Source organism: Eubalaena glacialis, chromosome 13 (genome assembly GCF_028564815.1).
Source record: "Eubalaena glacialis isolate mEubGla1 chromosome 13, mEubGla1.1.hap2.+ XY, whole genome shotgun sequence".
NCBI classification, from domain to species: Eukaryota; Metazoa; Chordata; class Mammalia; order Artiodactyla; family Balaenidae; genus Eubalaena; species Eubalaena glacialis.
The window spans coordinates 719,882-735,376 of record NC_083728.1 but is presented as its reverse complement, the minus strand read 5'-3'; the positions used below and the strand labels follow the sequence as shown (position 1 = coordinate 735,376).

Below are 15,495 nucleotides of genomic sequence, written 5' to 3'. Positions count from 1 at the left end.
GAGTGTGACTTTTTTGAGGGTACAGGCGCCTTGGTTTGGTCTCCACGCTGTGTCCTCACGGCCGGGCTCTGATCTTCGCAGGACTCTGTCCTGCTGGGTCGGTGGGGGCACATCCCCTGAGCAGCTCAGGCGGTGCCTGCCAGGTCCCTCCCCTGGAAGGCTGCTGTGGCCCTTTGTAACTAGTAAGTGTTATGCGGGGAGACACTGAGACTGTGTGAACATGCCATTGCTCACCAAACTCTGACCTGCTAGTTTGCGGCTCCATTGATGATGCTTCTGGCTTCTGTCAGTTATTACTGTGGTATCTGTCGGGTGTTGGTTTTCTAAATATCGTGGCTTCTGCGTTTGACGAGAGTTGATCAGTTGTCCTCCTGCAGTGCAGAGCTTTTCTTTCTCCCTTGTTCATGTGGGCGCGCTCCCGCTCCTCCGGTCCCTGCATGCAGGCCGTGGCCACTGTCTGCATGGAACTCACGCGGTGTCACACGTGTGACCCGGGTGCCTCGTGAGCACTAAAGAGTCTCCAGTGCCAACCATCGTGGTTTCAAGGCCTTTTGTTACAGGACATGTGAGACAGAGAAGTGTGAAGGATGACCTCACAGGCGCCCACGGTCTCGGCCCTGGGAGGAGAACCCCCCCCTGCGTGTGGAAGAGCCCAGCTCCCTCTGGTTGTTGAGCCCTTTTAATTCTGAGTGTGGACTTGAACTCTGTGCTTCTCCTTACTTTTCCTCATCGCCCTTGACAACACAGGGGCCTCGGTGGGCGTCACCCTGCAGACAGATGACAGACTGTGGGAGCAGTAGCTCTGGAGCCCTTTCAGACTTTCTTCCGTTTCTCTGTCGTCTCTTCACTTGGGCTGGAGCAGGCAGCTGTCCTCGGCGCTTTGTGACCTGCAGGAAGAGCGGAAGCCCTTGGTGCCCACGAGCGTGGGGCTTTCCAGGGCTCACCCCCAGAGATGGGCTGGCCTGCCCATCCCCCAGGCCCTGAGCGAGTGTCACTTGGTCCCATGGGGCCACGGAAGCCCCAGAGTCTTTGTAACTGGCCTACAGGGCTCGGGTCAGGAGTCACAGAGCAGGTACCCGTCCTGGGTCGGTGCCGGGCTGCCCTGTTCATGGCCCTCTTTCTGCCCTAGTGTGTGGCCCACAGCGCCCTGGAGTGTGCCCGAGCCATCTACGCCTACGCCCTGCAGGTCTTCCCCAGCAAGAAGAGTGTGTGGCTGCGGGCCGCGTACTTTGAGAAGAACCACGGCACCAGGTACGTGGCAGGCCCGCCTTCCTGCGCCGGCTTTAGGCCTCTTGTCCCCGCGGGTGGGCTAGAGCCTTGTTCGAGGTCCAGCCTCTGCGGCGAGGGGCGGAAGCTCTTGGGCTTTTTAGCCAGGCTGTCTTTCTGGCACCTTCTGCGCTAGCATTGCTGCTGTTGTATAGTGCCAAGGCACCGAGGGGCCCATCTGCCCAAGTGCCTGCAGCTGAGCCAGGGGCATTGGTGGTTTGAGGGGTCCCTGAGGCAGGGCTGGAGCCCAAAGTCCCGCGTCTGTGGGGCTCTGGCTTCGGCAGCGTGGGCGGTGCGGCATCTGGGCCCCGGCAGGCCTGTTTTTCATTTCAGCTGTGCTGCGTTTGGGTTTGGGCTGGTTTTTGTGCTCTGAGGAGGTCCTTGACAGTTTTCTTTAATTGTGCTCTTTAATTGAAAAAACCTTTCGGGTCTGCCTTATTGGCTGTAACTGCTGATTAAATTAGATGTTGCAACGTCTGCAGTTAGGTGGGCAGCCTCTGCCCGGGTCCTCTGCTGCGTCCTCTCTGCTCGGGCCTTGCTGGTCCCACCTGGGCTGCAGCTGGGAGCACGGAGCCCCTGTTGCTTTTCTTTTGTCTCATCGATCAGTCTTGGGCTTTTCAGGGAGTCTTTGCTGCTGAAGTTCCCGTTCCCACCGGCTGCTGTGTGTTTTGCAGTTAACTCCTTTGGGGACATTTTGAAATGACCCTGCTGGTTCACCCTGTACAAGTTCACCCGGACAGTCCTGTCTAGAGCAGGGCTGCTCCCGAGGGTCTTGGTCCCTGGGTTCAGGGGCAGTTCCCCTCCCCTGGCTCTAGCGTCCTTGGCGGGGTGGGGGGGCCAAGTGCTTCAGACCTGGGGGTCTTGGTTCCGGTGTCGAGCTTCACGCCATGCAGACGATTCTGTGCGCTCACTCGGTCTTGCTGCCGAGGCCCGGGGAGGTCGTCTGTGCCGGGGGTATTACAGGGGTGGTGGGCTGCACAGGGGTTGGGGGCTTCATACCTGAAACCCAGGCTTCTTGCTTGATGGTGACCTAAAATAACTTTCTTCCAATAAGACAGTTTCTCTGGATGCCGGAGAGTAGACTCGGGTCGTAATCTTTATCGGCGGATCTGTGGTTAGAGATGAAAAGGCCCCCGGCCCCCAGACCGCGAAGTTATCACGCCTCCAGGACACACGGCTGTAAAAGGCTCTCTTGAGAAGTTCCATCAGACTCTGCTGTTTGAACAATGCATTGCTTTGTAGCACCCTCTTCAGTAGTTGACTTTCGAGCCTTTATGGAGAGAAAAGATTTCCCCACACTCTCCCCATTGTAAAAGTCTGGTAAATCATTGACAGCGTCGAACTTTGAAGCGCTAACTGTCTTTTCAGTGCCGGCGGCTTGGCTGAGAGCGGCCTGCATTCTCTGGTGGTGACCAGCCCCTGTCTTGCAGGGAGTCCCTGGAGGCCCTGCTGCAGCGGGCCGTGGCCCACTGCCCCAAAGCAGAGGTGCTGTGGCTCATGGGCGCCAAGTCCAAGTGGCTGGCCGGGGACGTGCCTGCGGCGAGGAGCATCCTGGCCCTGGCCTTCCAGGTGGGTGAGGGGTGAGCCTTGGCCTGAGGGCTCCAGGGTCCCATGCCCTCCTCAAGCCCTCCCCCCTCGTCGACAGGAGCTGATCCTAGAGGGGCCGAGCATGGTCAGGCCGCGTGGGACTTGGGCTGCTCTGTGGGCAGTGGGGCCCTGAGGGGGCCGGAGAGGAGGAAAAATGGCCCAGACGATGGACACCTACCTCTCATTTGCCGCCACTCAGTCTGACCTCGGGCTAAGTGTTCCACAACACAGACTCAGGGAGACAGGAGGGACAGGGCAGCAGCCAGAGCACCATGTCCCCACACGAGGGCACGGCGACAGCCACTTTCCTACGTGAACATTAGGGTGTCCAGTCCCTGCAGGAGGAAGGCCCGAGCATAGGTGCCTGCATTGGGGTCACACGTGGGCCACCTGGCGCTGCCCAGGCCCGTCGGCGGGTGGAGTTGAGTTCAGACAGCTGCGCCTAGCCAGGCTTACCATGGCTGATGCCGTGAGCTGTGCATTTTTCTTTTTTTTTTTTAGATTTTTTTTTTTTTCCTCTTTTTTGGCTGCGCCGCATGGCATGTGGGATCTTAGTTTCCTGACCAGGGATCGAACCCGCGCCCCCTGCATTGGAAGCGCAGAGTCTTAACCACTGGACCACCAGGGCAGTCCCTGTGCATTTTTCTTAGGACCTGGTTTTTATTGTCACCTGTAACATCCTAATACTTTATGACAACAGGAGTGTTAGCCAGTGGTTTGCAGCATGCTTTTTTATAAACTAGAGAGTCTACGTCACTCTGTTGTCACCCAGGCTGGCATAATAAAGTCTGTCCTTCCCTGAGTAAATACGTGGAGGGGCCTGGCCTGGGTCTCCCTTCTGCTCTCAGCTGTCGTCTGGGCGCCCAGGGTGGAGGACACTCCTCCTCTCCCAGTGGTCCCGGCGCTCTCCCACCACTGCCTGGGCAGTGCCCCTCTTCTCCTTAGCTGCCACCGGGGGCCTGCTTCTCAGGTTGGGGACGTGGTCAGGCTGAGTGTGGCCAGCAGCTGGCTGTGCTTTCAGGAGGCTGGAGGGCACCACCCCTGTGTCTGCTGGACTCTGGGTTGTACGTGACCCAGTCCTGACCCTGGGAGCCCTCTCCGCGCCATCCATGATGTCCCGGGCATCCTTCCGTCCTATCCACGTTGACACACTGGGACGGCCAGTTCCTCATTGCCAGGCTTGGGAAAGAGCAGGGTTAGGTGGGCGGATCCACGCGGGTGGGACGTGAGCGCCGGCGTCAGCAGGCAGAGGGTGGCGGTTGGCACCACGGCCCCAGTGCCAGGGAGGCTGCACGTCTGTGCCAGTGAGACAGGCTGGCTTGTTTGTGAGGAAGTCGGTGTCCCGGGGCTGGACTCTGCTCTGTTCCCCGTTAGCCCAGGCCATGCCTGGATCAGACGTCCTGCTGCCGAGTGAGGCCCGGTCTGGCTCCCAGGCGGGCTGCCTTTGGTTAGGGCGCCCTCGCCCTGCTCGCTTCTGATGCTGCGTGCTCGCCCCGCAGGCTAACCCCAACAGCGAGGAGATCTGGCTGGCGGCCGTGAAGCTAGAGTCCGAGAACAACGAGTACGAGCGGGCCCGCAGGCTGCTGGCCAAGGCACGGAGCAGCGCGCCCACCGCCCGGGTAAGCAGAGCCGCCCTGCCCGCCACGTGCGGGGACCCCCCGCGCCCCCGCACCCCGCCTGAGGCCACGGTGCTCGGAGCGCATTTGTTCACTCTTGGCTTTAAGATGCATTCATGTGTGTAGCCCTAGCTTGTCCCAAAAGATGCGGGACAGCGCTCGGGGTGAGCTCTCGGTGAGGCGAGTGCCAGGAAGGGGCCGGCCCGGCCCAGGCCCAGCGCCGGAGCCGGGCTGAGGCCGTCTGATCCCTCAGGTGTTCATGAAGTCTGTGAAGTTGGAGTGGGTGCTGGGGAAGATCGCGGCCGCCCAGGAGCTGTGCGAAGAGGCCCTGAGGCACTACGAGGACTTCCCCAAGCTCTGGATGATGAGGGGCCAGATGGAGGAGCAGGAGGGGCTCGTGGAGAAGGCCCGGGAGGCCTACAGCCAGGGGGTGAGCCTCTGCCCGGGCCCGCGCGCCCTCTCCTCCCGCGGCAGCCGCTCAGCGGCCTGCTCGGGCCCAGGCTCGGAGGAGCTGCGGGCTCGGGGCAGAGCCGTCCCCTGACCCAGTCCCGGCTTCTGCCCCCCACCAAGCTGTGCACGCTGCGCTCAGCAGAGTACGGTTTACGGCCCACGTGAGGCACAGGCTGCTGAGTCAACACCCGTGTGTGCGTGCACGGGGCACAGCGTGCTCATGAACGCGCACCCCGTGCACGTGTGCACAGTACAGCCGTGCGTGTGGACACACGCCTGGGTGTGAGGCGGCTGGGCCTCTGGGGGCAAAGGTGGCCCTCACTCCCGGCTGGAGGAGCCACCACGGCTGTTACAGCCCCTCCCAGATGCCAGCTGAGCCCTCTCTCACTTGTGTCTGTGGCTGCAGTTGAAGAAATGTCCCCACTCCACACCCCTGTGGCTTTTGCTTTCCCGGCTGGAGGAGAAGGTTGGGCAGCTGACCCGAGCTCGGGCCATTCTGGAGAAGTCTCGCCTGAAGAACCCGAAGAACCCCGGCCTGTGGTGAGTCCCTGCGCCGCCCCCCCATGAGCCAACCTCGCTCACACACTCAGGCCGAGGACTTGGTGCAGCATTTCCAGCTCAGGCTCCGTGGGAAGGTGCCAGCCGTGAGGAGTCCTGTCTCGGCCGTGGGAGGGTTCAGACGGGCCTGAAGGTAGTTGGACACAGTGTAGCTTGTGTTCAGATTAAGGGTTCCCCAGGAGAGCCAGGAGCTGTTGATGGGGCATCGGGGGTGGAAGACACCGAGAGGGTGGACTCTACAGAAGAGGTGATATCTGGGAAAGGCCTTGAGGGACGAATAGGAGTTTGCCGGGTGAAGAATGTCCATAGGAGGCTGTGCACACAGAGGTGCAGCGTGCGCCTTCAGGGCATCAGCTCACTGCGGTGCCCCAGCAGCCATCAGCAGGCCTGTCTGTCTGCATCCTGGCCGTCTTCATTCGCACCTCGATGACCTCAGAGTCCCAGGTGTCGGCTCCTGCGGCGGCTTGAGGGTGCGGGGTCACCAGTGTCTCCCTCCTCTGGTAGATGAGCCGCTGGGCAGAGCAGGGCAATCCAGCCCCTGCGGCTCCCCAGGACCTTCCGCTTGTCATCGGGCTGCCAGTGGACGGCGCTCGACCCCCGCCTCGGGCCTCTCTCCGCAGGCTGGAGTCCGTGCGGCTGGAGTACCGCGCGGGGCTGAAGAACATCGCCAGCACGCTCATGGCCAAGGCGCTGCAGGAGTGCCCCAACTCCGGTGAGCACCCCGCTCCCAGGCCAGACAGTGGGCATCAGGTTCAAACAGACAAAAATACATCTGTTATACTCGGTCATTTAGACGATTGAACTCAAGCCTCAACGTGAGGAGTTCGACCTCGTGTTCTGAGGTGCTACCATTTCTTTTTTTTATATAATTTAATTTTTTACTCTTTCATCTCAAGTCTGTAAGTTAGTGCATGTGCAGCATAAACGAATTTGGAGCAGAAAAGGACATGAAAATCACCTGTAAGCCCAGTACTCGGAAATCACTGCTTTTAGCTTGTTTGTATTTTTACAACTTGCATTACTGCACAAAAAGTCATACTGTGTGTTTGGTTTTGTGCATTTTTTTTTTTTTTTTTTTTTTGGCTGTGTTGGGTCTTCGTTGCCGCACGTGGGCTTCCTCTAGTTGCGGCGAGCGGGGGCTACTCTTCCTTGCGGTGCGTGGGCTTCTCATTGCGGTGGCATCACTTGTTGCAGAGCATGGGCTCTAGGCGCGTGGGCTTCAGTAGTTGTGGCTCACGGCCTTAGTTGCTCCGCGGCATGTGGGATCTTCCTGGACCACGGCTCGAACCCGTGTCCCCTGCATTGGCAGGTGGGTTCTTAACCACTGTGCCACCAGGCAGGGAACCCCGTGCCTTTCTTTAAAGCTGAAAATTTTGTGAGAATTTTTCATTATTGAATTCTTAAGATCGCACATTTTTTAGTGGCATCGTAGAATTACCTGCGTGTATGTCAGAAATACACCACTCACTGGGGGGCCAGTTTGCAGGCTGCTATCGATCCCAGGTTGTCTTTCTGCCTGAATCTTTAGTAGCACTTTTGGTTATTTTGTTACAATCACTTCTCAGCTGTGAAGTCACTGAGGCCCTGGGAGTGAACCCTTGGAAGTTGTTGGGACTTCCAGCCTCGCCGCCCCCAGGATGTTGTCCCATCCGTGCCAGTGGGGCCCTGTGGCTCCAGGTGGGCAGTGGGACCGGCGGCACAGGCAGCCTCTGCTCTCTGCCTGAGCAGATGTGAGCGGCCATGCGGGAGGTGCAGCTGTGGACACCCTCAGTCTTTGAAGGCTGCCCTTGGGCAGCCTGTGTGTGGACGGGCACATCTCTGAAAGCTGAGGCAGACGTCTGTGTATCTGGATTTCAGGGGTCCTGTGGTCTGAAGCCGTCTTCCTGGAGGCGAGGCCCCAGCGGAAGACCAAGAGCGTGGATGCCCTGAAGAGGTGTGAGCACGACCCCCACGTGCTCCTGGCTGTGGCCAAGTGAGTAGGCGTCCTGGCGGCGGTGCTGAGCCTCTCACTGGTCCCTGGAGCAGGGCGGGCTCCCCTGGTCCGCGGCCTCCACAGCTCCATGACCGAGCGCATCTCTGGGCAGAGGCCCCCTGGACATGGGCTACCTGGATGGCCTGGGTCGTCCTGGACCCCCAGGAGGGCGGCCTCTTCTGGACCCCGACCCTCTGTCCTGGTCCTTTCTCGTGGCTCTGCTCTCTCTGTCTCTACTACTCTTCAGTTTATTCCTACGCGGGCCTTGGGTTGCAGGACAGACAGAGGCTTGCTGAGGCTGGTCCACACGGAATTTAGGTTACAAGCGAACCTTCTTTGGTTCAGAGGGCTGTAAGCAAGACAATTGTTTCCAGAAACCAGACCCTTTGACCTGTGTGACCCCGGGAACAATCCAAGGCCCGTTGGTCAGGCCGTCAGTGTGCCTGGGGGTGTGGAGGCCACCTCCCAGCCTCAAGGGCAAGAGGAGGTGAGCAAGCGACCTCCCACTGCAAGCTCATGCAGGGTGCTGGGTCCGGGGCTCCCTGGGGAGGCGTGGAGGGCCTTCAGAACCTCCTGGCCCCGCAGGGTCTCTGCTCCCTTCTAGAAGGAGAACGACGGCCTGAGGAGCAACCTGCTGAGTACCGGGCCGGGGTTGGGTGTGGCCTGGCTAGGAGCACTGGGGTTGGGGCGGAGGGCTCCTCGGGCTCTCACCTGGGCCGGGGGTGTGTGCGGCCCAGGAGCTCCTGTGCGCTGTTGCTGCCCCGGCAGGAGCCTGGCCCAGCTGCTTGCTCAGCTCCTGCCAGCACCTCCTCCGTGGGGGCCGAGGGCACTGCGCGTGGGGCTCCCCGGAGCCCAGGCCCCTGAGGCGCAGCCTGGGCTGCCCCCCACCTGGCGGCTCCCTCCCTCCCTCCCTCCCTCCCTCCCACCCGCCAGCCCTGTGCTTCCGCCTCCTGCTCCTACTCCACTGTGATAGGGCTGCCATAAAACCTCATAAAAGGCTTTGTAAGGTAAACAGGCCCCTCCTTGCTGTTCCCAGGCTGGTGCTCTGTGTGCTGCTATCTGGGTTTGTGCTCTTTAAATCACAGTTTATCTAACATTAGCAATTAAGAATACCACAAGGCTTAAAAAACAATCAAGCTATCAGAGCGTGAAATTGTTCCCTTTTGTAGCTGAGACCAGCCCAAACAGCTGCCTGGAGGGTGCGTGGTGCATGTCTGCTCTGGTGCTTCTGGCTGCGGAGCTGGGTGGAGGATGGAAGCCACCCAGAGGCCCCGGCTGTCAGTGCCCACCGTGCCTCCCCGCTGGCCTGCCCTCCCCTCGCTGGCATGTCGGCAAGGCTCCCTGGGCCCCTGACTTGGTTTCTGATGCTGTGGATCCTCTCCTGGGCCTAGTTTTCAGGTTTCTGTGTCTGCTGGTATAGCCCAGGTTCTCACTGTTGGCTTGGGTTCCTGCTGGAGCTGCCTGGTAGGGCAGAACGTTCCAGAAGGTGAATATGGAGGAGCAGGCGGAAACTTCACTTCACTTTCCCTAATCAAGGCCTTGACTTAATTTTTGTCAGGTTTATTACTTTCATCTCCCTGTATTTTACTCAAAGGAGAATAATTTAAGGGAGTTTGAAGTTCTTGCTCTGTGGGTGGTTTTTTAAGAAATGCTTTGGTTAGACACTTGAAGGAGGGTTTCAGGTTAGTCACCTGGAGTGGTTTCCGGGTGGTCAGGACTGATTCCTCGGCACCCCTGTGGGAAGCCCAAGCTCTCCAGGGAGAGGACAAGACCAGCAGCGCCTGAGCCAGGCTCTGTGCCACTGTGGCTGCCTGTGGCAGGTCACTAGGCTCACCAGGCTTGTCGTCCAGCCCACCCGGGAGCGAGCTGTGGCCCGAGGAGGCCAGGGCCACCCCCAGCGTGGCTCCTGCGGCCCCAGAGTGCCCCCCCAGCACCGTCCCCTGGCCACTCACTCGGTCCCGCCCTGCTGCTTCCCCACAGGCTGTTCTGGAGTGAGCGGAAGATCACCAAGGCCCGGGAGTGGTTCCACCGCACCGTGAAGATCGACTCGGACCTGGGTGATGCCTGGGCCTTCTTCTACAAGTTCGAGCTGCAGCACGGCACGGAGGTGAGTCCCCTGCCGCCCGCTGCCCCCGCCCCACCTGTCCCGCAGCGCTGACGGCTGATTCAGCTTCCACGCGGCTTTCTGGCTACAGCCTTGGAGCCTCTCAGCCTGAGATTTAGCTGTTTGGGGCATCTTTTAATGAGTTGGTTGTGATGGGGGCTCGGGCCATGGCAGAAATGGGGCTGGAGCTGGAGGCCTGGGGGTCGTCCTCGTGCCTCGGGGGCCCTGTCCTGCTATGCAGGAGCCCTCCCGGGGCCCAGTCCCGTGGAGTCCCCACGGGACGTGGAAGCCAGGCTTGGGGGAGCTGGTCGGCTCCTAGTTGGGGGGCGGGTGCGGGCACTGGTGTGAGGCCTGGTGGAATGTGGCGGGCCCGCTCCCGGGGGGCGGGGCTGGGGGCGGCGGGGGAGTGGGGGCGCCTCACGCGCCTGTGGTCCCCACCCAGGAGCAGCGGGAGGAGGTGAAAAGGCGCTGCGAGAACGCCGAGCCCCGGCACGGGGAGCTGTGGTGCGCCACGTCCAAGGACATCGCCAACTGGCAGCGGAAGATCGGGGAGATCCTGGTGCTGGTGGCAGCCTGCATCAAGAACACCTTCTGACCGTTCCGGCCCTGCACTGGCTGGGGGCGGGGCGGGGGTTGCGAGAGCTGTCTGTCCTGTCTTTGATTAAAGGCTTTCTAGTAGTTGTGGGGTTCGTGGCCGGCGGGTGTTCTCCGAGCCCTCCCCTCGCGCGCTTTGGCCGCCCCAGTCTGCCCCACGCTGGACGGGGCTCACTTTCCAGGAGGCCTTGTGGGAGCCCGTGCCCACAGAGGAGACGCCAGGGGAGCGATGAGGCTCTCCAGGGCTTTATGGAGACGGTGGCAGGACCTCATGTCCTGGGTAAAAGCCCTGCGTGGGGACAGCCGGGGTCTGGCTGGCCCGGTGACTGCAGTGCCCCTGCGGGTGCACGCGCACTCCTGCCCCGGGGTTGTCTGCGGCCCCCACCCGCCCACAGCGGCAGGCTGCGTGTGCCTCTGGGTAGGTGACTTTCCTGGGTGCGGACGGGCCTGGCCCCTGAGGTGCTGCCCCCAGCGTGTGAGAGGCTCGCTCCCATTGGCAGGTGAATTCACTTTTGCTAATTTGTAGTCAGCAATTTTATGCTAAAGCACTTGTAACTGTCCTCTCTCTAGACAGAAAATGCATTCATTACTTGGGAGACTTGAGTGTGTTTTCACCATGTGAGGATGAAAGACTTCCTCGGGCTCTGGATCCCTGCGTCTGTGTCCAGTTGGAAACTAGCTAGTTCTCTTGGAAGGGGGTGCGTTGGCCACGGCTGGAGACATCTGGCCGGAGGTCAGGGTTGGTCCAGAGGCCGTGGGCCAGGGAGAAGAGATGCGGATTGTCACGTGTGGTGACGAGAAGGGCGGCTGGCAGTTATTCCCACACGTTCTTCTGTAAGAAACGATCCCAGAGGGGCTGCTCGGTGCCTCGTTCTGCGGGTCAGTCACTGACCCGTGGCTTAGCCCTCTGGCAGCAGCCGAGGTTGGGGAGCATGCCCTCCTCATCAGCACCAAGGGCGTGGGCGTCTGCCTGCAGAGCGCTGGCCCAGCCGGGTCCACCTCCGATGCTCTGGGAGCCACAAGGACGTGGCCAGCCCCGGGCGGGATCGGACCATCCCTGTGTGGGGTCAGGAACTGTTGGTGCCAGGGTGGGCGGCCGGGGCAGGCCCCGCTCACGGATGGTCTGTGGCTCTGGAAACCTTTCCTCTCCTCACCCGAGGTCAGCCGGTCCCCGAGGGCCGTGCCGGGGGTTCCTGGGTGTGTGCACTGACCCTCAGGAGTTGCCTTTGGTCTCTTCTGGAGGAGGTGGGAGGGGTCCTGGCCGTTGCACTGAAAAGCGAGTCCTGAAGTTTTTAGGAGCTTGAAAGCCAGCCTGTCGCTGTACAGATGTGGAAACTGAGGCCCAGGAAGGGGCAGTGACTTGGTTGCGGCCACGGGGCAGCTGGCAGCCCTGAGTTGCTTGTGGCTTCTCCCGGACACTTACTCTGGTCTCAGGTCAGGTGAGGCCTCCCACAGGGCCCTTGGAACGTTCCAGAGCATCTGATTGTCCACGTGCAAATGTCTTTCCTCGTTTGCCTGGGGATTGTTTTCTCAATGCCTCGAGGTGGTGGTGAAACTACTTTTCTCCCTGGGGAAAACATATCTTAGCTTTTCTTCCACTGACATTTTTCAGTTCCAGCTCAAGGCTAGCTGAGTTCCTAGGCTTCCCTTGTTCGGAGGCACTGCTGGGGGCAGGGCTGGGCAGCAGCAGGATACCGCCCGGCAGGGTGCTGCGGCCCAGCTCCCTGCAAGCCTGGCTGGGTGAGTGGCCGTGAGCTCCCCCAGCAGAAGACCCCCCTCAGCCCAGGGCGGGCGAGCACTGGGAAGCACCTCTGCCCTGAGTGCTGGGCCAGCGGGGAGCCCGGGAAGTCCCCTGCCTGGGACCTGCTGGGGCAGGACTCCCCGGACGTCAGGGTGGGGGAGCTGGGGGAGCTGGGGGGTGGGGGGGCTCAGTCCTGCTCACCTGGTCCTGCCGGTGGCCAGGCTCCTGGCAGAGGCAGCACCTGCTGGCCACTGAGGAAGGCCCTGGAGGAGGGCGAGGGCGGCCCCCGCTTCTCCTGGCTGCCCTTCCGCACCAGCTGGGCCCTGCCCTGCTCTCTGCCCACCGAGCACCCGACCCCCTCCCCGGCAGAGAAGATCTCCCAGGTCCGATGGCTTAATCCAAGATCCACTGGGTGGGAAGACAGCCCGCTGGGGCTGGGCTCCAGGGTCAGGTTAATTGAAGAAGTGATTGGATAGCGGTGGGGAGAGGGAGGGGGCAGGGCTGGGATCCTGGGGCCTCCCTGCTGCTCCCTCCCCCCTTTGCTCAGAGGAGCCAACTTCAAAAGCCTCGTCTGCCGTCTGCCTGCCATCCAGGGAAGCCTTGTTGGCCGGGTTTGGAGCAGGACCTGGAGCGCAGCGGCACTGCCCACCTGAGGACCCCAGGACCATGTCCGAGGCCCACTGGCGGGAGTGAGGGAGGGCCTGACCCTGAGAAGCCCATGGTGAGCAGCGGTGGGCCGCTGGGGAGGGGGCTGACTTCGGCCGAGGGGCAGGGAGCGTGCACAGCCCAGGAGAGGCTGCTGTCCCGCTGTGTCCCCACCGGGAAATCCCCCTTGGTTCCCGTCACCGCAGCCTGGCCCGGGGTGCTCCTGACTGGCCTTCCCGGCAGCGGTGGCAGCGGCGGCAGCGGCGGCAGCGGCGGGGGGAGGGAGTCTCCCTCCTGGAGCTGGGGCCACCGTGTCCTCATGGGTTGGACTGGCCTGAGCCTCGGGCCCTGGTCAGGGGCAGACAGGCCTTCCCGGGACCCCCTGGGCAACCAACCTACCCCACTTGGACATCCTTCCAGCACCAACGGTTCTTGTTCTCACTATGATCTCTGACCCTCAGCAGGCAGAGGGGGCGACCGAGTCGACCATCATGCTAAGCCTGTCTAGGGAGGGGGTGGGTTTCGAGAAGGGCCCACAGCTAATTGCATTTGATCCTCCGGCCAACGCTGCCAGGTGCCTCAGGCAGGGAGCCCCCACGGACTCCAGGTCCGGCCCTGCGTGGTCAGGCTCTCCTGCCAGGCTGGGAAGCAGAGTCGAGTCCTGTGTCTTGAGTCCCAGGTCTCGCTGGGTTCGCATGATTGATTTTCCAGTGCTGTGCGACTCCAGCCTGGGGGCTGGGAGCCTGCAGACAAGCTGCTCTTTCTCTCTGATGTTTGGGCTTCTGAGTGGGGGTGGGCTTCTTCCCCATGAGAGCCAGTTCTCTTCATTCTGGGGGAGGGGAGCCCTGGTGGTGTGGACCGCGGTCCCCTTCCTCCCTTCGCCTTGGGCTTTCCCCAAGCCTTCCCCTTCCAAAGGGGTGTGGCCTTGAGCTCTGAGCCCTCACCCCTGTCATGGTTGGGTTGGGGGTGCAAGGGAACCCCAGCTCCCATGGCTCTCAGAGCTGGTAGCAGAGCCATGGGGAGGGTGAGGAGGAGCTGCCCGGCCATTGAGGGGGCAGATCAGTTCTGCCCTCTCCTGTGGGGCACCTGGAGATGAGCCCAGCTCTGGTGGGCATGGGTCAGGGCATGGCCAAGGGTGAGGCTGTACAGGGGGTGCTTCCTGCTGTAGCCAGACCTAGGTCAGTCCTGCCCTCCAGTCTTATGGGCACTTGGGCCCTCACACCCATGCAGACCAGAGCTGCGGGTGCTGTCGTCTGTCCTTCCCCAAACCTGCCAGCCCTGTGCCTAGAGCATTTGTTGAATGGCCTGGCGACGTCTCCGTTATACCAGCTCAGAGATTCCCTTCTACGTGTGTGTGGAGTCGGGTGCAGGGGCTGGGGGGGCGGGGAGCACAATGCCCGCAGTGCTGCAGGAGGGTCGGCCCCTCCGCAGACTCTGAGCCTGTATCCCTTCCAGGGGCCCCCCAGGCCCGCGCTCTGGGCGCTCCTGCTGGCGCTGCTGGGGGCTGCACCGGGCCGGGCCAGGCTCGGCGCTTGCAGCGTCCCCGACGTGCTCCACCACTACCGCGCGGTCATCTTCGAGGACCTGCAGGCCGCGGTGAGGTGGACCGGGCCGGGCTCCAGACAGCTCCATTTCATTCAGAAAAACCTGACTGGAGCCGCGGCCTCCCGATGGCGGGGCCGGGTGGGAGCCTCCTGTGGCGCCCAGAAGGTATGGAGACATCACCACCCAAGCCCTCCAGCCCTCTCCCCACGGGGCTCCTCCCCCAGTCCCCCGCTTCCTCCCCTCCCCAGGAGCACAGTATCCTACTGTCCATCGTGGCCCTGGGTCGGACCCTACGTGGGGCGGTGGCCGGGGGCCGCCGCGGGGCTCTGGAAAAGGCGGCTTGGACCGTGGCCGTGCGCACCGAGGCGGTGATGCGGCGCCACTGCCGGACGCTGCGCCAGGTGCGCGTCCCCGCTCGCTCCCACGGCCCCGCGGTCTCCCTTCCCAGGGGCTGGACACGAGCTGCGGGGGAGGGGGCGGGCGGGGACCGTGCCCACGCCCTGACCGACGCGTCCCCGACAGCGGAGCCGGCGGCCCGAGACGCGCCCTGTTCAGCGTCGGGGCGGCCGGAGGCGGCTCCTGCTGCGCGCCCTGGACACCGTCGCCACCTGCTGGGAGAAGCTCTTCGCGCTGCGCGCCGCGGCCACCGACGGCTCCTGGGGCTCCTAAGCGCCCCGAGCGCGCGGGTCTGGGAAAGGGCCTTGCGGCCCGGCCCCTCCCTCGCCGCGGCCCGCACTCCCCGGAGGGCCGGGGACTGGGAGGCGGGGCCCGCCTGGCGAGCTGGTCCCGGAGGGGGCCCGCCCTCCGCCCCCCGCCCCCCGCCCCCAGCAAGGCCCCAATAAACTGAGCTGGTGCTGCGGCCCTGTTCGCTCTTTCTTCGCCTGCCAGTTGTGGGGCCAGGCAGCCCCGGGTCCGCGCCTCGGTGGGGAGGGGGCGCTGGGGCCTCCCGCACACGCGGTGTGGTGGTGGTGGTGGTGGGGGGAGCGGCGGTGCTCCCAGGCTCGGCCAGCAGGGGGCGCCTCGGGACGGGACTCCTGCTAAGTCGGCGCTGCAGGCTTGGGCGGGGGGGGGCGCGGGGGCAGATGGGGACTCCTGCTGGTCCTAAAATGTAGCATCGTATCCGTCCTGCTCCACTCTGGGATGGGGGAAGGGTGGAAATGGAGGGGAGGGGAAGGCTGAGCTTTGTGAATTCGGAGCAAAACAACCGGATAAAGGAAACGGGCCTGAAGGGAAGCGAGCTGCGGCCCTGGCTGCAAGCTGGGCCAGGCCATTTCCTGTGGCCTGGGAAGGGTGGCAGCAGCTCCTCTGCGGGACTGGCCAGGCCAGCCCGGGACCCACCGTCTTGTGTCCTGGGACCTTATGTTTGCGTGGCAGGGTGGAGGGCTGATCCCTGGAGTCCCGCACCTACAGCCGCGTA

At 62.5% G+C, this 15,495-nt stretch overlaps 2 protein-coding genes across 2 annotated transcripts in view; both read left to right on the top strand.

Moving 5' to 3' along the window:
• Positions 1 to 10,231, top strand: part of PRPF6 (pre-mRNA processing factor 6) — a 34,748-nt gene extending 24,517 nt beyond the window's left edge. Inside the window, exons 13-21 of the mRNA XM_061207768.1 lie at positions 1,130 to 1,251; positions 2,697 to 2,835; positions 4,353 to 4,472; positions 4,723 to 4,899; positions 5,326 to 5,459; positions 6,098 to 6,189; positions 7,335 to 7,449; positions 9,430 to 9,556; positions 9,996 to 10,231. Of these exons, the coding sequence (XP_061063751.1) occupies positions 1,130 to 1,251; positions 2,697 to 2,835; positions 4,353 to 4,472; positions 4,723 to 4,899; positions 5,326 to 5,459; positions 6,098 to 6,189; positions 7,335 to 7,449; positions 9,430 to 9,556; positions 9,996 to 10,148 (1,179 nt within the window). The 3' untranslated portion in view covers positions 10,149 to 10,231. The remainder of the gene's footprint in view (positions 1 to 1,129; positions 1,252 to 2,696; positions 2,836 to 4,352; positions 4,473 to 4,722; positions 4,900 to 5,325; positions 5,460 to 6,097; positions 6,190 to 7,334; positions 7,450 to 9,429; positions 9,557 to 9,995) is intronic.
• A 3,317-nt stretch (positions 10,232 to 13,548) lies between these two features.
• C13H20orf204 (chromosome 13 C20orf204 homolog) lies at positions 13,549 to 14,747 on the top strand. The gene is made up of 4 exons (XM_061208821.1): positions 13,549 to 13,557; positions 13,989 to 14,243; positions 14,327 to 14,479; positions 14,601 to 14,747. Exons 1-4 carry the CDS (start codon positions 13,549 to 13,551, stop codon positions 14,745 to 14,747), a joined length of 564 nt encoding a protein of 187 aa, XP_061064804.1.
• The last annotated feature ends 748 nt before the right edge of the window (positions 14,748 to 15,495 follow it).